This window comes from Nilaparvata lugens, chromosome 13 (assembly GCF_014356525.2).
Source record: "Nilaparvata lugens isolate BPH chromosome 13, ASM1435652v1, whole genome shotgun sequence".
Classification (NCBI taxonomy): Eukaryota; Metazoa; Arthropoda; class Insecta; order Hemiptera; family Delphacidae; genus Nilaparvata; species Nilaparvata lugens.
In genome coordinates this window covers 19,475,700-19,498,272 of record NC_052516.1, presented here as the reverse complement: position 1 = coordinate 19,498,272, position 22,573 = coordinate 19,475,700, and the positions used below count along the sequence as shown (strand labels likewise).

The following is a 22,573-nucleotide window of genomic DNA, read 5'->3' as shown; positions in this document are numbered from 1 at the left end:
TTTTTAAAAAAGTTCTTGTAGAAACTGTTCACCCACTCGACAGATGGCTGTACATCTTGGCGGGAGGATCGGCACTCTATATTTCAAAAACAGTGAATAAACAGTATCTACAAAAAATCATCAAAAATTGTATTGGCTTTGGTATAGATGCTTCCAAAAATCAATAGCATTCCAAGAGAAACTTAAAAAGCTAGTTCACAATGGTGGACGGTATTTTTCACAGAGTGAAAATTGTGGAGCAGTATTTATACAGAATTCTTGAATATACGCTTTTCAAGAAACAGGACCATTAGAAATTTGCAAATGAATGTATATTGAATATATGCTTTTTAAGAAGCAAATGCATTTAAAGGAAATGTATACAAGGAAAGTTACAAAATGTGAGTGAATTACAATAACATCGTAGTATTTTTCACCGTAAGGTGCAAGTTGTGGGACAGTATTTGCATAAATGTATTACGCATGAACTCAAATTTTCTCATCAAAGCATGCTTCTTTGATATGAAAATAATCGGACTATGAAGAATTTGCTTAATACTAATGGCATATAACCTTGTTGCTTAGTGAATTTACATGCTATCAATTTTCGTTAAAGTGAAGAGTCCCCTTCTATTGCAATATTTCTTCTTTTTTCAGCATCATCTGAATTTCTGAAAAATTTAATTGTGAAACTACATATAGGAAGTTGAAAATTAATAACTTCACAAGCTACAAATTTTGGCTGAAAATAAACTCACGTCTTTTCTGAAGAGCTAGCCGTTTCATATTCTCTGACAAGGGAACGGACCGCTCCGAATTATTGCTGAGGCAGTCAGAATTCGCAGAGCATTCACAGGACTTCGCCAACTCTCTCCTGAAGTCCATCTGCAGTCCAAAACCAGGATCCATGCCACAGTTGTGGCATTTTCTTACGTCAAATCCAGAGAAAAATGCAGGCGAAGGTGAAAAACATTGTCTCCTGACAATCACTGGTGTACTGGAACGTGAATGCCGATATATTTCTGAGAGTAGATCTTCGACTAACGATGAGACATTTCGGGGAGTGATAGTGTCTGTGGTGGAGGAGCAAACTGACTGATCACGTGATACTGGGGGACTAGAGTTCGAAGAGGTTCCCTTCCCGAAGACATCCCAAGATCCCCAACTTGGTGATGTTGTTGTTGCTTCAGTGTATCCCAAGCTACCAAAACTTTTGGGTGACACCATGTTGAATCTTTTATCCTCATCAAGATGTCCAAATCTATCAAAACTTGCCGCAAAATTTTTGTCATTCTCAAAATAACTATCATCTTCTTCATTACTGTGACACACCTCAGAAGTCACTGCACCTTGTTTATTCTTCTCCTTCCTAAGTTTATCCTTATTTCCATCCTCTTTACGATATCTCTTCAACATCAAAGTTCGTTTGAACTTCTCTCGATAGGAAGCTTTTCCTGAACTACTTTTATCAACATTGCTTTCCACATCTTCTTCACAAGCGGATTGTAGTTTGATGTCTTCAAACTCACCTCCCATTTCCTCGAATTCTGTGGTGATAGTTGGTTTTGGAAACGAATTATTGCCGGGAGAATATCCAGAACTTGGGAAGAATGCTTTTGGCGATGTGTCATCCATAGAGGTGAACCGAATCTCGTTTTTGAGTTCGTTAAATAGTTCCTCAATCACTCCGTTTTTCTTACTTTTTCGGTTCTGAACTCCAACATTGTCATCTTCAAAGTAGGGAGATACAAATCCTGAATTTACAATTTGGTTGTACCTTCGAAATCCCTGCTCATTTGAATATCCTTTGTAAGATGAACTACAAGATGACAGAGACATTGGCGAAGAACAGCTTCTTGATTCAGATTCAGTTTGTTCATGAAAACTTTGCAATGAATTATCAGGATGTCCTGGTCTATCATTTCTATGGGTGTTTCCTCCTCTATCATCACTGATTGAGCTTTCATATTTCACACTCATGTCAAATTTTGGAGTTGAGTTTTGAAGTATTGGAACATTATTGGGTTTCTTCTGGGCACTAACCTTATGCATCAAATTTTTATCAGACCTCCCACCAGTATTCAGATTTAAGATTGGTCTTTCAGAGTGATTTCTATTCCCCAACTTCAATTTTGTGGATTCATATATGTCGTTTGGAGAATCAATTTTGTTCAAAAATTTATTGTAAGACTTCCTTGTATCTTCTTTCTCATTCACACTCCTCAATATCCCCATATCTTGTTTATTATCAGATTTTGTAATTGAAACCTCCTCATTGACTAGAAGAGAAGGCAAGTCTCTCCCAATATTATTCCGATATTTATCGATTTCAACTGTCTTGAATGCAGTATTCCTTCTGAATAATCCAAACTGATTTCTTTTACGAAGCCATACACTATTCCTATGCAATTTCCTGTTGCATTTATCAATGTCACTTTCTCGGATTACATTGTTGTTATTACCGTCGGTTTCATCTCTACAGAACTCATTGTTGCTTCCACTTGAGTCGTCCTCCCGACTGATGTCTTCAGTCTTTTGGACCTCATATTTCTCAGACAAATATGAAAGACATTTATTAACAAGTCGGTCTTCTATGATGTTTTCGTTGCGGCTGGGAGTATTTGAAATAACGTTTCTCCCCACAAATTCGGTGCTTGATTTGAAATTATTATCAACTCTACTACCTGCAACACTTCTATTACACAGTTGTCCAAACGATTTCGCAGCTTTCTGAGACTCATTTTTGTTGTTTTTTAGGATTGAAGTTGGCTTAGTACCAACACTGATGCTCTCAGATGTTTTACTTGGAGTTTTAGATTTCTTATTCATTTCTGTACTACTTTTAGCTTTTTTATTTGGCAACAATTTGAATTTCATCCCTCCTTCAATCATGCCTTTCCTAACAACTTCAATGTTTGATATCATGTTTTCACTATAATGGTTCTCTGATAAAAATGACTCACTTTTAACTGAACCATTAAAACCGAATTTTTCAGTTTGACAAAGTTTGAAGGCCTTGGGAGAGCTCCCAACAGATTTTGAAATATTAGGACTCAAAGGTATGAATGATCTCCCACCAATTGTTCCATTACTATGAGAAGATTGTAATGGAATACTTTGAACACATCCGGAGAATGTTCTGTTTGCAACTGAATTCCCGTTCTCAAACCCCTTCAACTTCCTATTACTTTTGTAAATAGTTGAGTTATAGTTGTTGTATTCTGCAGTAATATCAACATAAGACGTTGACTTATTGATTTGTTGGTCAGAGTTCAATTGATTTCTCTGAAGATTGTCACAAATTTTATCTGTGTTCTTCTGTTTGAAATGATTGAGTTTGGCCACTGTTTTCTTCGCATAACGACCAGAATTGGTGTTTGATTGAGATGAGTCTATCCAGTTGTAGCAGTCAGGTATTGGTACACTTTTGTTGACCACATAGAACTGAGGTGGACTTTGTTTCTTGTGAGTTATCAACGAAGCTATCGCTGGTGAAACGTCATCCAGACAAACATAGTAACAACAGTTGTCGGGTTGTACTGTTTTCGTTTCAATGCTGTACTTGGGACAGAACGACATCAGGTTTTTCTCGGTTTTCCACTGTTTTTTGATGCGTCGCCTCTTACGTGACTCTTTTTCCAAACTTTTTTCCAGCTGATCTATGGCAACCTGTTCTTCGATCGCGAAGTTGTCGATGTCTTCCATGTGCTTTTTCAGAATTCGGAGCCACTGGTGTTTGCCGCGTTTCTTCTGCACACCGCCGCCATACTTGTAGTCTCTTCTCAACATTGTGTTGGTGTTGGAAGAAGTCCTGGAACACAAAAAGGAAACAAACTTCCAATTAAAACCTAGGAGAAAGCAAGATTTGCTTCGATGAGCTGAAAAAGAACGAGCTGTAGAACGAGAAGATCAAATCATTGAGGTCAAAGGTTATGAGGGTTTTAAATTTTGATCCTTAAGGTGTCCTTATGAGCGCCTCCCCACTAGGAAATACTGAAATTAAGTGCATCTGAATGACTTGATAAAACATAACCCTTATATAACAATATGATCCAAAATATTTATTTTATTGGTTAGGAAGGCCTTGATAAGTTATTACATGGAAAATTTGTATTTTGGCTGTAGGACATGGTTTTCTAGTTTTTGCAAGTATTCCCCCTACCCCAAAACCAAATTTCTGAGGAATCTTGTTCAGAATAAATTGTACTTCCACATGAAATGTGATTTTTCATCATTACTCTATAATACTAACTTGTATAAATTGTATAGAATAGTAATTTTTCATAGAGGTAGTGAGTTTCTACAAGTTTCTACAATTTAGAAAAACAACTCGAAAAATCACCCTTTTTGAAAATCTGTTGCTCCAAAGCCAGAAACCATAGGATCCTGCGCAAACTTTGATTTTTCAATTTTCTAGTCTTCTACTTTGTAGATAATTGTACCCGGATATGAGAATTTTTAGATAAAAGAACAATTGGAAATTGAAGTCTCAAAATTAGGAGATTTTCATGGGTGAAGCCGCTCTCTGGCGTGTCAGCAAATTTCAGATTTGAATTCAGCACCTCATAATACATATAAAACCGACGAGAAAAATCATTTCATGTTTGTTTCCTGAGAAGTGAAGAATTTACTGGACTACTACCAACACAGAGTCGATACCAAGTATCACAGACAGATAGATATCTAGTATTAAAAGTACCTCGTTATAGTAGTGCTGCTACCTACGGCTCAAAATTCTGGCCTATTTCTTTGATTTCGCGATAAACATTCTATAATGATGTATTCTAATTATTCCATTTAAACAGAAACTTCGAGAGTAAAGGTATCAAATATGAAGTAACCAGAAGTATTATATAGTCCCATAAAGGAAAAAATATTATGAGAGTTTATTTTTCTGTAATTTTATTCATTAAACTATTATAATCATCATTTGTTCAAATGTTCGTTTCAAATCTAACCAAAATAATTTGAAATTCATAGAGAAAGAAACTCAAATTCTGTTGATTTAAATGATATTTTGATAATTGATCATATTCATTTTAAAGATACTAGAGCTTAAAGCTCTTCAATGAAATATAATCTCAGAAAATTTGCGTTTCAATCAATTAAGTAATTTTTAACTAATGTATTGATGATTATCATCATTCAATTATTAATTCCAACCAGTCTTACAATATATTTTGCAATTAGTCAACAGATGAGTCAATAACAGTACCTACAATTTATGCATAAACACGTCAATATCATCAAGCTCGATAATATTCATAGATGAATAATAGACTCTAGCCACTTATTTTTATATTATTATAAAAGAACTCCACTTTAAAACAAAAGCCCATAAATCCTAATGATTCACCATGTAATTCATTTACGCATGAAGTAAGACTACGTCCGATTTAATACAATCTGGATATAATCTGGATGAATTCGATAAAAAATGGAATAGAACCAATTTTGTATTGAATCATTTAGTTTATAAAATAGAATTATAGTACCCTTTTTTTGAAATTAATAAAATAATAGATTAAAAATAAAAATTATATCATCTAGTTTCAGTGATCCAGACCATCTTCAGGTTTCAAAAAATTTATAAGTAGCCCTGAATTCATACATTTTGAAACATTTAGCTAAATAAAGAGACCTCAATTAATGTCCTTGAATGCGAAGCATTGTTGTATTGAATGGTTTGGTCTTGATCTTATTAACATTGTATGGCTTGTGACTTCACATGTGTTCATAAACAATAATTAGCTTGTGCTAAATATTATTTAGTCGAAGTGTTTTTGAAGGAGTTCGATGATGTTATTGTCTTGTACCATGCATCTATTGAAAAACACACATTTTCAAGTAAGAGGAACTGTAGCTTAACAATTATTGCTCAAACCACATGCAATAACATTTAGATGGGTGAAGTGAGATCAACTTTACACTGTCAGCATTCCTTCTACTAACTAAAGCATTGATGCTTCCCATTCAGCCGATTCTGACAGTCTCAAGTGAATCACACAAGAGGACACTTCTCTTAGGAGAGAGTACGGACACTTCTTCGTGTCGAAATTCTAAATTTTACAAAACTCTCTGAATTGTTTCGATGCAAAATTTTGGACACTTGATCATGGCATTAAAGTCGGAAACGTTTGTGTCTAAGAAAAGAGAATAAAGGCTGAAGCTTACTAATAATTATATAAAAAATATACCAATATAGTTATTCATCAGAAGGGCTTGCACAATTAATAATCAATCTTTCGGAACAATGATCCAAAATATCAAAACAATATTCATGTGATTAAGTCTTAAGCCGTGTCCACACTGAACAAATGTTCGGCATACATGTTTGTTGAGGAGCTCAGGGACAAACATTTTTTAAAAAGTATTTGTACAATCATTGATTGTCAAACAAAAAAAATATTGTTTTCCAAACATTTTCAACGTTCACAGCTGTAAAACATAGAGCCTGTTCTTCCCACTACAAATATTTTGTTTGGTGCCGCGTCCACACTGGCCACAGGCAAACATTGTTTGTCAAATATAATAAAATTTGCCCAAACTTTCTCAACAAACATGTTTGTAGAACATTTGATTAGTGTGGACACGGCTTAAGTGGATTGAAAACCTAAAGTTGAAAAATTATTTTCTTCTTATATTATTAAAGATGTTGATGAGCCTCGGAATCAAAGGTTGGATTTAAAATTGTCCATAATAATCTTGAATAATTCTACATACTTTTTTCACTACACCGGTTTTATATGTTTCGAATACCGTTGAAACGTTTTTCACCTATAAATTGTATGTTATTCAAATTTAAATTCATTCAAAAACACAAGCAAAATAAAAACAAAATACGAAAACCAAATTATAAACAAAGTACACATATCAGATACAAAGTAACAGGCTTCGTGGTGGGGTGTGGTATACATAATAAGTGGATTTCATTGATTTTGAATTAGATATATGACTAGTAATAATGCGTTATTCTCTTCTACTTTTCAAATTATATCAATGAGATCAATTCATAACTATTATTAATTCATAATTCAACACCGACCATTTAATTTGAAAAATCATGGAATCACCTCAATGAAATCACCCATCTAGACACAATTCACAAATAATTCCCTTATCAAATCGTCCATGGGAACCAGCACCACTATTCGAATTACAAATCACTATATGCATAATGCATAGCTTCTTCAAATAATTTACAAAAAAAAAACACATAGGTATATGAATAATTTCAATTGTAATAATGATAATCTATTTACCCAGGTGCAGCTGCATAAAAGATGGAACCAAATCCACGAAGAAACCCTAAGCTAACACACCGTATCCAAATCTCTACTTTTGTTTCAATTTAGTGCACCATCGCACTATAATATGAATAGTAATAAACGGTTACTTCGTTACACATACACAATATTACACATACACAGACTAATAATAAACTGTTAGATATCTTACTTAGATTACTCTTATTCCACCAACAGAGTCTGAGGACTACAGTGGATTCTCATTTTAATTAGAATTACTTAAAAGAAAAAATTACCGGTATATGTAATTCTAAAACAGTCACTCATTTTCTGCCCTATTCACTACATAATTATTTACATTAAATTCTCTACATTACAGTAAAAACTCATTGCAAAAATAATGCTTCTGTACAATGTATGAATGATTCACACCGTCGGAGTACAGCATACATACTGATCAATGTTTAAGCATTAACTAACATAGCAGGTGTTGAGCAAATATGTTAACTAGTGTCTCTTCTTCCCCGGCGATTCATATGCTATCATTATTTCGTCTCTTTTCTCTTCTACCTGCTCTTTCTCTCTCTCTCTTCGTCGACTAATCTCTTTCCATAACAATTCAGTAGAATAACAATGTACTATTTCTTTATCTATTCTCGTTCTCAAAAATGACTCTCCTTCTCCTTTTAACCATATCACTATTCTTCTCCAATTTTTTCCATTATCATTTAGCTTTCGTTTGTCATACTCACTCCCTCTCTCACACTACTTATCACATCTCATTCTCACTCTCTCTCCCTCTCTCTTGAATAAAACAAAATATATTATCTTTCCATAGCTCATTATCCCACTATAGCTCCATCTTCCTCTCATTTGTATTTTTATCCATCTATCTTTTCTCCTCTTTTCACTGAATAAATTCCTTGCATACGGTATTCTTTTCTTTCTCTTTCTTTTCAATATCGAATCATTTTATTTCTCTCTCACTCCCACTTTCAAGTTGTCAATAATTAATATGCAAACAGTTGTTTTTTCAGCTCACCCCAATGAGTCTCCGAAGCCTAGAATTCAAATGAACCTGCATGTGGCATTTATATCACCGCTATTATTTTTGTACAAGCAGAGGGTCTAGAAAACAGTGAACTGAGACTACGGATGAATTGAATTCGGCTGAAGAAATTAAGAATTGAGAATAATTTATTTAGAATTTTCATAAAATGTATGAACTCAGGGTTACTTATTTTTATATTTATAAAATAGAATTGTGGTACCCTTTCTTTGAAATTAATAAAATAATCGATTAAAAATACAAATTATAACAACTAGTTTCAGTGATCCACACCATCTTCAGGTTTTAAAAAATTAATGTTAATTTGAAGATGGTGTGAATCACTGTATATAACGAATATGAATAATTATATTAAGTAATAATGGTGTAACATGATAATACCTTCATATTGTCATTGATTGAAAACATCTTTCCATTATGCGATAAAACCTACCAACAAAATTAATATTAGGCTAAAAAATATCAATAATTCTGGATTAATTGTATTCAGTTGATGAAATAGAAATATATTATTGATTCATGGTGAAACATATAACTCCATATCGTCATTATTAGTGAAAATAGTTTTCATATTGATTTGGAGGATACGTCTGTTATGACTACAAAAATCAATAATTTGCCTAGAAATAGCAATGAGACAGTATACCTACCTTCAAGAATAATTTTCAATTCATTGTTATGTGATAGGTATCTGATATTTTTTTCTCGGGCTTTTGGTGTCTTCAATAGAATGATATGGTAGGTAGTTGATGTATATCTACAGAAAAAATAACTATATTGAAAATATTTAGGCCTATATTGAATTGAAAAATTATTATTTATTTTTAGTTCTATGAACAGTAGACCTCGCGCTCAGTAAGTTACATCATAGATAAAGGAGCATAAGGGGCATACTATATTTCTTGTCTCTGGTTACATTGACCTGTTATGTTTTCTAAAATAATAATAAATTATCAATTTAAAATGTCTAGAAAAAATCCTAAATAAACATAGAGCTTTCGTACCGTGACGTGTCGTCCCGGAATGTGAGTGTAAGCGCTGTTATCAGGTCTGGCTGCCGTCGATACGCCAATCCAATCAACCCATCAGAAAACATTCTGTGTTGTCGTGTTGGCGAAAAATCGGTATGTTGAAATTAACAAAATAAACTACCATAATACTTCCCTACAAACTTCATTTCTCACTTTTCATGATTTTAGAAATCAATTTCTTTTCAATAATATTTGTTGTAATTTTGATCATCAGATTAAAAAAGAAAAATGTGGAAAAAATATTTTCTATCAATAACTCCAAACTCTAAACTAGAATCATGGCCTCAGCCTATGGAAAGACAAAGTTAGTAGACAACTGTCTACTTACGTTGATGGAAAGATACATTTTCAAGATGTTCGATGTTTTTGAACGGGTAGTATTAACCAACTAACTAGTAGTTCTGTGAACAGTAGACCTCACGCAGTATTCTCATCCACAAGTACCTGATTGAAACTATAGACCTTATGGAAATACAGCAATAGACTGGCTTCTCCACACATCTGTGTAATCACTTGTCAGCTGATTTATGATGAATAATTCTATAGTCTGATTTTTACGGTAATATTGGCGTATGAAGGAGGCTCCTTTTTCCTTTTATATTATCCTTGAAATGCAAAATTTCCAAAAACCTTGTATATACGTCGACGAGCAATTTAAAAAGGAACATACCTGTCAAATTTCATGAAAATCTATTACCGAGTTTCACCGTAAATGCGCAACATATAAACATTTAAACATAAAGAAAAATGCCAAACCGTCGACTTGAATCTTAGACCTCACTTCGCTCGGTCAAATATGTGGTAAACTGAAAAAATATTGAACAAGACTAAAACATATCCAAGGAATGAAGATATTCTGAAACAACCATGGACATTTGGAATGTCAGTTAGATTTAAAGGGCAATATTGAAGTGCCGTAGAGAATGGTTATTGGTCTCATTTTTCAATCAGGTGTGTTGTAGTGAAAAGGTTGTATAAAATTTTAGCACATTGTACGGTATTTTAAGTTGTACGTAAGAGAAGATACGTTGTATAAGATAAGAAAACATTCACCAAGATGCTGGTGAATTGAGCATCAAATTATATGTAGCTACATGCCGGTAACGTTGCAAACATGTCAAACAACAAATTTATGAACAGAAACTTACCGAAATTTCGATCGAGGAACTAATACTGATGAAATGCCACATAAAATTTGATGAACGATCTCTCATTTCTTATGAACCATCTAAAATACAGATTATTTCTTATAACCCAAATACAGATTGTTTCTCATAAACCAAATACAGATTGTTTCTTATAAACCAAATACATAGTTGATTCCTCGCTTGAAGTGATTTCAAGCAAAAAACTTCAAACACAACCTTCGTTAAACATGTTTCCCAACGAAGGAACCATTTCAACTGAACTGATTAAACCGAATTCGGCTTAAACGAAAATCAGTACACGTTGACACATATTAAATAGAGAAAGAAATATTTATAAGAGAGAGGGAGAAAGAGAAGGAAATCATGAAAAGCAATAAGCAATGTTTCCAGTGAATTTTATCAGTTTGGTGGTTTCCTTTCTTCCTTTCAGCGGGTCAACTGTCAAGATAACAATGTTATATATATGAATTCAAATTCATGCAGTCGTGTACCATATAATCAGGAAGAAAGTATTGATTTCAATTATTTTTGCATATTTATGGAATGGTATATGGGAGAAAGAGGTATGTTGAAGAGAAGTAGAGGAAGAGAGAAGATCGTGTTTGGTGAATAAGAATGGAAGTATAGATAGTAACAAAATAATATGTTGGAGTGAGAAAGAGAATAGGGTGGATTAGTGGAACACGAAAGGAAAGATGAACTATATTTAGGGGACCTAATTGAGATTCAATTTAAATTGTCAGCTTTAGTTGAATGGGAATCATTGATGTTATTTATAAGGAATGCTGACTGTTTCAAGTGAATCTTACATTAATGCTGCTATGTACGTAGATTGAGTCATATTTTGTATGTTAGAAAAATACGTAGTGGAAGAAAAAACATGCTTAGCCCTTACTATCTCTAACATTATTTTGAAAAAATAGTACAAATAATTTACTTATAAGTATAGTTGCTTATCACTTTAATAAGAGATCACTTTCATGAGGGTAAGTGGTTTAAGGAAAATTTAACGGTACATCTCTTCAGATTGAATAAAGTTAATTTAAGGAGCAGTTAACGGTACATCTCCTCAAATTGAATAAGTGATATTTGTTTAATTTAACGAGTAGTTAACGGTACATCTCTTCAAAATGAATAAGTGATATTTGGTTAATTTAACGAGCAGTTAACGGTACATCTCTTCAAATTGAATAAGTGACATTTGGTCGGTACTAAATTTTGACTGGAAACTTCTCCAAGACCAGCTCCACTAATTATTTATCAAATATTAACTTCTAAATCAATTCTCACATATTTCAAACCCATCTAAAGCTGTAGATTCATTCCTCTCATGATCGCACTAGCCGTGGGTTCAGGTAAGCATCACCTTAGAGAAAAGATAGCATAAGAAGATATTCCGTGGTGTAGAACGTTTATGTTCCAAATTTCACTGTTAATTCAAGCCAATGGTCCTAGTTCTTTACCGTGAAGCTATATTATGCTGGTAGTTTTTCATACTGTGCAGTTCTTACACTCTCACCTGGCCAAAACAGTAATAAACGACAGAAATCGGCTTGAAATTTGGAACATAAATGACCTTTATCATGGGAATCTTCTTATGGTATCTTTTGTCTAAGGCATCACACTCGAAAGAAAAACATTTTAAACAATAAGCTCAATTCTACATGGAATACGGCCTTGAATAGAGTTCTGTTACTTACAAAACATTGTTTCTTTTCTTCTTTGTAGAATATTATTTCAATAATCAAGTTCTTGATGACTTGAGATTTCTAATTCTTTTTCTACACACAGACATTTTCTATGTGAGAAAGATTCATAATATATTAACCATTTTTTCTTGTTCTTGAAATACTGAAAAAAGATTTTTGAGATGATTTTTTTTTAGATGTATTTTATAGATTGAAATAAAGTTGCAATCATTTTAGTCTTGAGGTAGATTATGGTTCAAACTCCTTTATCTACTCCTAAAAACATTTTTTCAGAGAAAACAGTCAACTGGAACTAACTTGATCAACCAATCATTGAAAGCCAAACAATAGAAATTATCAGTAAAGATTTTCCGACACCAAACCCATGAGTTAGGAAAGAAATTGAATGAAGATAAATAAGTATATTTGAAAATTATATTCTTTTCAATCAAATTTTAACAAATGAGCATGACATGACAACACACAATATAATATTTACTGTGGAAGATTCATTTTTTTTTTACTAATTTTCTGACCAAGTATTTTTATAAAAGTCATTAATCAAAGGAACAGGAATTGAGGATGCAGAAACAAAAATACAAATATTTTTCTATAAATAGATTTTTACACAGTCGGTTGGTACGGAGATCCAAATAACTCTAATCAAATCGTCAATAAATTAACCAGCAATTTAATAATTAGCACAGGATAAATCTTAAAAATGAAATTCAAGCTTTTTCTTGTAATAATTCAGTCTTCGATTACATAGGAAATTGATGGAGAATGCTAATTTTCAAATTTATTTCTACATAATCTCCATTCACAAAAATTTATATACCCCACTACAGAGAGAGACAATTTAAGCTGTCAGATTTTTTTAAATGGGAAGCACTGCCATTGAAAACAAAGTCACCTAAAGGTTGAGTGGTAGAGAATACTTTCAAATCTTAACTCCGTCTAATAAAGAGTTTTCATTTTTTTATTATCACCGATGTAATTTACAAGGAAAAAGCTGACAGTTTGAAGTTAATCTCACTGAATCTAATCATTTTAATTTTCCCACTCAAACATGAGAGCTCAATTAACTCGTTATTGCTCAATAGTAGGCTACAGAATCCTTTATGTCAAAAACTTGATCATCACAAACTGTTGATTCGATGAAATCATAATTTTTTTCACTATTGAGCAAAACAAATACAGGACATGTACATAAAAAATTTGAAACCTACAGAAAAAGAATGATTCGAAACTTAAAGAAATATAATAATTCGACTATATTCATAGTTTCGTTGATTAATTATTAAACAAACTAATCAATAATGATTGGGAACTTGAAAAAATGAATTTGCTTCAAATATTGACATTATCAAACTACTAAAATGTTTCAACAAAGAACTGATTGAGACTGTGATCAATCAATAAAACTGAAATCATAAATTTATCCCATAGGATTAGAAAGGTTTTAATCTTCCAATATATTGTTTTCACGTGCATACAAATTGAAAATAAGTCATCACAAAGTTTAAATATCGTCGCTTAGTGAAAGTTCAAATGTTAAATAACATCGTCGCAAAGTTTAAATAATATTTGAGAATAATTGATAAATAAAAGTAGCACTGCACTTGTTCACTCTCACCTACACTCTCGAAATCAATCAATCAATCAGACAACACAAACACAGACAATCAATATTGATGATATCAGTCGGAAGTGGAAGGCTGCTGTGACGTAGTTTGCTCTGGGTCTTTGTAATGTCTGTATTCGGGCTTCAATTCCCACATATTCTTATGCGGATTCTTCACATTGTAGTTGCAAACCTCTTTCAGAATCTCTTTCAAATAGACCTGCCAACAACAAAAACATAATTATAGTCCTCTTCAATGTTTGATTCCATTACGAACTGCTTGTTAAATAATCACTTTGAACAATTAATTACGACATAGCAGTCAGGTATTTATATAGATAAAAGCTATTAGCATCTACTTACATTAGTGTAGCGCTTTCGGACACTAGGCCCTTCATCAACACTCTGTGTTGATCACCTTGATGAGTGTTGATGAAGGGCCTAGTGTCCGAAAGCGCTACACTAATGTAAGTAGAAGCTAATAGCTTTTATTTATATAAATACCTGACTGCTATGTCGTAATTAATTGTTCAAAGTGAACATATAGTCAACTAAAACAAGATATCCTAAAATTTGTCTCGAATTGATAAATTCATAGAACGTGTAATATTACATTTTTTCTCACATTGGAATCGAATCTTCAATTCGAGATCTATGGAACTTTATAGTAAATATCAGAATCATCAATAGACGGACAAACTTTTTGACGGAGAATTTCTTATCGTAAATGATTGTTGCATTGTTCCATGGTGTCACCGAGGCTTGGTTAGCAGAATTAATAGATAAATAGTTTATTTAAATAGAGAATATATATGAAAAATTAAAATAACAGTTTCAAAATAAAGTTTTATTGAGAACAGATGTAGGGTGTGAATTCTAAACTTGTAATTTATAAATTTTTGGTGACGTGTCTGTAATGTTGGAGGTGTCTCTGTTCTGACTTGTTTTTTGGCCTGTTCCTTCTTCTCTAGAAAAATGGCTGGCTACGTGTGTTGTTGTAAAATTTTGCTCTGAATCATTTTCGTTTATTAATGTTTTAAATTGAGTTTTAAACAATTTATAGTGTTCTATTTTGTTTGTATATTGCTAGTTGTGTATTCAAGCCAATAGCCACTGTTTTTCAACTGTAAACTAGATAAGTATTTTAGTTCGTAGTTACTCTAAATAATTAGGCTTATAAGATATAGTTCTTTGTGTATTTGTATAAATTCATCTGAAGATTATAAGTTCATTTGCTCTGAAAACTGGATTTCTCATTCATAGGCGATAGATCCATTCATAATTTATCAAGAATCTATTACATTGGAGCCGACAACTATCCTTAGGTTAATAGGTGTTAAATGCTATTCCAACCGATTTAAGGAAAAATTGGTAGCACGGCAAACGTTTTGGACCTAGTTCTATCAAAATTCTGAATGGAAACAGTTTTGGGCTAGGTCTGTTGGTCCTTTTCTTATGATACAAATTATTTGTATATCATGGAATGTTTAAGTAAATAAATACAGAAACCAACTAACCTGACCTAAATAATATTTCACTCAAGCATAACTCACTTGAATGTGTAGTGAGATTCACGTTATAAAATCATTGGAAATAAAACTATCATTAAACGAAAATTCCAATTAAATGCTGTAAATCACCCCAAAGACTTCTGCTACAGCGAATGTTGACAAAAGGGTAAACAGCTAGATGGAAATTCGATGAGCGCTACTATACAAAAATTATTTTTCAACCCGGGAATCAAACCCGGTACCTCCTAATTGCTGGTCAGGAATGCTTACCCTTACACCATACTGACAATCTCTGGGTAGAAGCGCCCATTTTATACGTAGCCATAGCGGCCAGCCTGTCTACAGATGGGAATAAATATTGGAAATTGCATTTCTTCAATTAATTAATTATTCATTGATTAGCATTTGAACAAATGAAATTTCCAATTCATTTCCATTATTGGAAATTTAAGGAAATTCATAAAGATGTTTTATAACTACTATATAGCCTTATATTGTATGACTTTAAGGAAGTTGAAAGCCATTCAAGCAGAACTCACTTAAATCTATAGTAAGATTATCGTTATAAAATCATTGGAAATTATAGGAAATTCAGAAAAATGTATCATATCTACTGCACAGCCTCGTATTGTATGACTTGAAGGGAGTTGAAGTCATAACTATCATGAGAACTATAGTAATTGCACAAAATGAGTGAAGAATGAATTGACAATATGAGCCAAGCTACATGGAGCGGTTATTCAGGCGTTTTTGCACTGGCGGCGAACGGACGAGTCGGTAGGGCAGGAAATTCTCCGATTGGCTGATAATCAGCTGATTCCCGAACGCCAATCCAATCAGCCAATCATAGAGCTTTCTGCCCTGCCGAATTGTCCACCGCATTTATGGAATTATTATGAAGTTCCACAATATCAATGGATATTCAACATAATATAAAGATGTATCCTGGTATTTTGTATCGAATTATAGTATTATAAGGTTCTACAATATCGACAGATATTCTACAAATAAGATAAATACTGTTTTTTTTTATTTTTTTTTACTATACATACCACAGGCTGGCGAGTTTTGACAACCAGATCCTTGATATTATAGTACTGGTGCTGCTCAAATGCAGCAAAAATCATCTCTAGAACCACATCCTTGTCTTCACGAGCCTTTTTGCCTTCGGATTTCTTCTTTTCTTCGTACTCAATCTGTAAAATAAATAAAAGTTCTTAGGCAGAATCAAATTTGTTGGAAATTCCGCCACACAATGAAAAAAGTAAATTCAGTGTTGTGTGAATGTAGATTTATGACGTAGATTTCTTTCATAAAATAATACGAGTATTATAAAATAATTATGAAGATTGTAGTGCCACTATAAGATCGTCAGTATTGAAGTTCGCTTATTTGAAATGAAAATATTACAAAAAAATGTCAAGAGTTTTATATCTATGTAGCTGAAAGTACAACAAATTTTCATTATAATACTTTTCTCATAACAATAAATTTTACAAAATTAAAAATAGCTCCATATTTTGGCAAAATTTGACCAAAAACCCCACCGAATTCACTTTTGAAAGTGAAGTAATTTCAAGAAAAACAAATCTTTAAATTAAGTTTTTCATATCATTTAATAGTAAAAATAATGCCATTTTAGAATAAATACTGTATCATTTATTTTTTGAAGATGACATCTTGCAGGTATGTTCCTTTTCTACGCAAACATTCATGTGGTCTCTTCATCACTTTGTCCATGGTTTGACGTAACATAACAACTGGAATTTGAAATCGCTTCTCGAATCTTCGCTTTCAATTGTTTCGTTGTTGCAGGTCGACTAAGGAGCACTTTGCTTTTAAGGTGACCCCACAAAAATAAATCAAAAGCTGTCAAATCAGGGGATCTGAAAAGCCATGGAATGTTACCATTTCTCGAAATTACACGTTCCCCAAACAATATTGGTGACCAGCTGCCATCGATATTCGTGCAGTGTGTGACGTAGTGCATCCATGATAACTAAATGGTAAAATTTTGTTGACAGGCTGGCATAGGTTGTTCAGTGGTAGCAATCGCCCAAGGCTACCAACACAACTTTCAAAATTCCCGTTTCATTGAATCACCCAGTTCTATACTATGAAACTATAGTATATCTAATACTAAGTCTAAGGAACTATAATAGATAGATCGATTGGAAATAATGAATGGCACTATATGAAGCTCTAATGGAATCAATTCACAGTTGAAATTTGAAAATGCAACAACATAGAAATACTTACATTGGACTTATGATCGGAAACTGGTTTATAGTTCTGTACAATTTTGTCAAGTTGCTTAACTTGTCTATTGGGCACCATTGCTTTTTTGATTGATTCCAACTTCAATTTCATATAACAACTGTCGGCTGGAAAAAAGATAAGAAATTATTAGAGGAATAAATAACAATCTTAACTTATCACGAAGGCATAGGAATAATATTCAATAGTTGTTGTATCACGTCAAAGACGGAAGATTTTATTAGATTACATTCATCATTATTTCTTTCTGCTATTTAGATTTTTGGTCAATATTTGCAGTAGCAGAAATCCTAAGTTCTATTTATATAGCATTAATTGGATATTTGAAATAATTATTAGACGTTAAAGACGATGAAATTAATCAGTTATGACCTAAAAAGTAATAACATAGTCCTGAGCCCAACAGGATATTTTCAAAAAAGATAAAAATATTTATTTGGAACTAGCAGAAAACCCGTGCTCCGCAAGAGTCTATTTTAAAATTTGACAAACTGAAAACTTGACGTAATGAAACCTTGAAGATTTATAATAGGCCTTCAACCATCCTTGGTTAATTAAGAATCTATATGCAAAATTTCAAGTTAATCAGTTCAGTAGTTCAGACGTGATGATGCGTCGAACATAATTTTCCTATCCCGTACGTGTATAAGACAGTTCTTCCCTTTATTATAGTATAGATGATAGGTGGAAATATAAATCCATAATGTTTGAATTGTAATTGAATTCAAGTTTGTTTATGCTAGTCATCAAATTAAGAAACAACTTACAATTACAATAGAATAAAAGAAATGAGATAATATGAATTTCAATGCTGTAGCAGAATTAAGTGACATACCATATGGTCTACATTCTAGCTTCTGGACAATTTTTCCTTCAAGGCACAATTTTTCTGGTTCTGGTACAATAGCATCTGCATTTGGATTGGCTGGAAACATAAAACGGAAATTAGCAATTTATGTGTGTGGGATCTCCTTTCTTGTAGATTGGAACGGTGCGGGCCACCTTCAGCAGTTCAGGGAACACTCCAGCATGGGAACATCTGTTGATGGCACAGCTATACTCTGTACAAAATAACTTTTAACTTGGGATAGACATGCACAGCAGAAAAGGCATACGGCGGTAGGAATAAAAGACGGCTATGTTGCCGTTTTGAACCGGCCAGCGTCCTCCAATTTCCAGTGAGTATTCAAGCGCTCATGATACGCATACAGATATTTCCTCTCTGTATGCGCTCAGTCGACTGAGTCTAATCGACGTATTGGCAACTGCGCTTCTTCCTATGACTCTATCCATCACTGTAATTGGCTGATCTCCCTCCATTTCTCTGCGCCGCAAATTCCTCCAAGTCTGAAGTAATTTTGTACAGAGTATAGTGGATCAGCAATAACATCAATGATGACTTTCAACATCAAGGCAGTCATATCATAAACATCATGTCTATTTGAAGCTTTGTGCTTAGATACAATTTGTATAATGTTTAAACATCCTGCCACTGCAGAATAAATAAATATCTTTAAAAAATGTTAAAGATGGTAAATTGATAGATGGTGACCAAGTTTGGTAGTTCTTGTGTGATATATCGAAAGAAACCTAATCTAATCTATATTAGTTAATAAAAAAATATTCAGCAGTATTTGTAAGAATATAATATTATATGTCGATTACTTACGTGTGTAGTGAGAGAACACTCCTAGCGTTTGCCTGGTTACCATTGAAACATCAAGACGATGTTCCTTTGGAATATTTTCTTCCCGGGCTCTTTCAGGCACATTATTGACTCAGAAAGAGAAAGTGAAACTTGGGCCTTCTGACCAGGAGTCCTGTCGAAAGATACAAACTTGATTAGCCTACAGTAATCCAAGTATTATTTTCACACATTTCAAATAATGTTATTTGCCATCGATAAATTTGTAAATGAATAATCTGTGCTACGTAAATGTAGACACAGTGTAATAATATAGATTATAGACATAGAGCAAAATAGTGAGTGTATAATGATAAGAGGCAAAATTCACAGTTGAAATTTGAAAATGCAACAACATAGAAATACTTACATTGGACTTATGATCGGAAACTGGTTTATAGTTCTGTACAATTTTGTCAAGTTGCTTAACTTGTCTATTGGGCACCATTGCTTTTTTGATTGATTCCAACTTCAATTTCATATAACAACTGTCGGCTGGAAAAAAGATAAGAAATTATTAGAGGAATAAATAACAATCTTAACTTATCACGAAGGCATAGGAATAATATTCAATAGTTGTTGTATCACGTCAAAGACGGAAGATTTTATTAGATTACATTCATCATTATTTCTTTCTGCTATTTAGATTTTTGGTCAATATTTGCAGTAGCAGAAATCCTAAGTTCTATTTATATAGCATTAATTGGATATTTGAAATAATTATTAGACGTTAAAGACGATGAAATTAATCAGTTATGACCTAAAAAGTAATAACATAGTCCTGAGCCCAACAGGATATTTTCAAAAAAGATAAAAATATTTATTTGGAACTAGCAGAAAACCCGTGCTCCGCAAGAGTCTATTTTAAAATTTGACAAACTGAAAACTTGACGTAATGAAACCTTGAAGATTTATAATAGGCCTTCAACCATCCTTGGTTAATTAAGAATCTATATGCAAAATTTCAAGTTAATCAGTTCAGTAGTTCAGACGTGATGATGCGTCGAACATAATTTTCCTATCCCGTACGTGTATAAGACAGTTCTTCCCTTTATTATAGTATAGATGATAGGTGGAAATATAAATCCATAATGTTTGAATTGTAATTGAATTCAAGTTTGTTTATGCTAGTCATCAAATTAAGAAACAACTTACAATTACAATAGAATAAAAGAAATGAGATAATATGAATTTCAATGCTGTAGCAGAATTAAGTGACATACCATATGGTCTACATTCTAGCTTCTGGACAATTTTTCCTTCAAGGCACAATTTTTCTGGTTCTGGTACAATAGCATCTGCATTTGGATTGGCTGGAAACATAAAACGGAAATTAGCAATTTATGTGTGTGGGATCTCCTTTCTTGTAGATTGGAACGGTGCGGGCCACCTTCAGCAGTTCAGGGAACACTCCAGCATGGGAACATCTGTTGATGGCACAGCTATACTCTGTACAAAATAACTTTTAACTTGGGATAGACATGCACAGCAGAAAAGGCATACGGCGGTAGGAATAAAAGACGGCTATGTTGCCGTTTTGAACCGGCCAGCGTCCTCCAATTTCCAGTGAGTATTCAAGCGCTCATGATACGCATACAGATATTTCCTCTCTGTATGCGCTCAGTCGACTGAGTCTAATCGACGTATTGGCAACTGCGCTTCTTCCTATGACTCTATCCATCACTGTAATTGGCTGATCTCCCTCCATTTCTCTGCGCCGCAAATTCCTCCAAGTCTGAAGTAATTTTGTACAGAGTATAGTGGATCAGCAATAACATCAATGATGACTTTCAACATCAAGGCAGTCATATCATAAACATCATGTCTATTTGAAGCTTTGTGCTTAGATACAATTTGTATAATGTTTAAACATCCTGCCACTGCAGAATAAATAAATATCTTTAAAAAATGTTAAAGATGGTAAATTGATAGATGGTGACCAAGTTTGGTAGTTCTTGTGTGATATATCGAAAGAAACCTAATCTAATCTATATTAGTTAATAAAAAAATATTCAGCAGTATTTGTAAGAATATAATATTATATGTCGATTACTTACGTGTGTAGTGAGAGAACACTCCTAGCGTTTGCCTGGTTACCATTGAAACATCAAGACGATGTTCCTTTGGAATATTTTCTTCCCCGGGCTCTTTCAGGCACATTATTGACTCAGAAAGAGAAAGTGAAACTTGGGCCTTCTGACCAGGAGTCCTGTCGAAAGATACAAACTTGATTAGCCTACAGTAATCCAAGTATTATTTTCACACATTTCAAATAATGTTATTTGCCATCGATAAATTTGTAAATGAATAATCTGTGCTACGTAAATGTAGACACAGTGTAATAATATAGATTATAGACATAGAGCAAAATAGTGAGTGTATAATGATAAGAGGCAAAATACAAAGTTAATAATTTACAAGATTTAAAATAAGTTTACCAACACATAATAAAATGCAGATAATACCTGGAAATTTTGAGTTTTCCAACTTCTACTGTGCTTGATGCTTTCTCCCATCTGTTTGCAACGTATTTTGGCACCTGGAATAAAAATGTCAACTTCTTAAAATTTTCTGGTAACATTTTTTAAATTATAGGCTCACTATACAGTTAATGCCTAGTCCACACTATTGCCAAATAGCTGGCCAAGCTGGTAAGCTTGGTGTTGCCATTCTCACTTTAATATGAATGATTGGCAGGCATTTGTAGATGCTTGGCAGGCCACTCGCCTTCCTTCGAAAAAAATGGAGTAAAGGCAAGCGTTGGCAAACCATGCTCTCGTGCATGAACCATTTCTCTCGTCCATTTGCTCTTTCAAATCTCAAATGAACTAGTATAATATTAGGCTATTATGAAAATAGTTACTGTAAGTAAAGTAGTTTACATACCTTTACAAGCCAAACTCCTCTACCAGCATTGGAGAGATCTAAATCCCGGTCGACATGCTTATCAGAGCTAGACATGATTATTTATGTTATCAAAATCAAAGAAAAAACATCAAGAATTAAATAACCAGCTTTGGGCTTTTAAATACTTTACTGTTTTGTACCACGTAACTTAACCTATATTTAGTTACAGACAAATTTGAAATCACATGAATGTAACCAAAATGGAAAGGGGATGAACTTGAATTATTAACTATGAAATATCATTTTAGATTAATTTTAACATAATTTTAGATTAATTACAAAAAAATACTAAAAAAATATTACAAATAACAATAGAAAGTTGTTTCAGTTTAGAGGTTAACGTCTAGAGTCAAAACTCGAATATCAAATCAGCTGTTCACTTCAGAAAACGCCGGAATAGTATCAAAT

At 33.1% G+C, this 22,573-nt stretch overlaps 2 protein-coding genes across 2 annotated transcripts in view; both read right to left on the bottom strand.

The window, feature by feature from the left end:
• Nucleotides 1-10,704, bottom strand: part of LOC111050703 — a 159,674-nt gene extending 148,970 nt beyond the window's left edge. Inside the window, 2 exon segments of the mRNA XM_039440380.1 lie at nt 738-3,790; nt 10,475-10,704. Of these exon segments, the coding sequence (XP_039296314.1) occupies nt 738-3,768 (3,031 nt within the window). The 5' untranslated portion in view covers nt 3,769-3,790; nt 10,475-10,704.
• A 1,970-nt stretch (nt 10,705-12,674) lies between these two features.
• On the bottom strand, nt 12,675-22,538 carry LOC111050706 (general transcription factor IIF subunit 2). Its single transcript, XM_022337056.2, has 7 exons — nt 22,145-22,538; nt 21,724-21,797; nt 21,316-21,467; nt 20,482-20,571; nt 19,629-19,753; nt 16,350-16,493; nt 12,675-14,006 (listed from the first exon to the last, which is right to left on the bottom strand). Exons 1-7 carry the CDS (start codon nt 22,217-22,219, stop codon nt 13,863-13,865), a joined length of 804 nt encoding a protein of 267 aa, XP_022192748.1. The 5' UTR covers nt 22,220-22,538; the 3' UTR covers nt 12,675-13,862.
• Nucleotides 22,539-22,573: the final 35 nt, after the last annotated feature.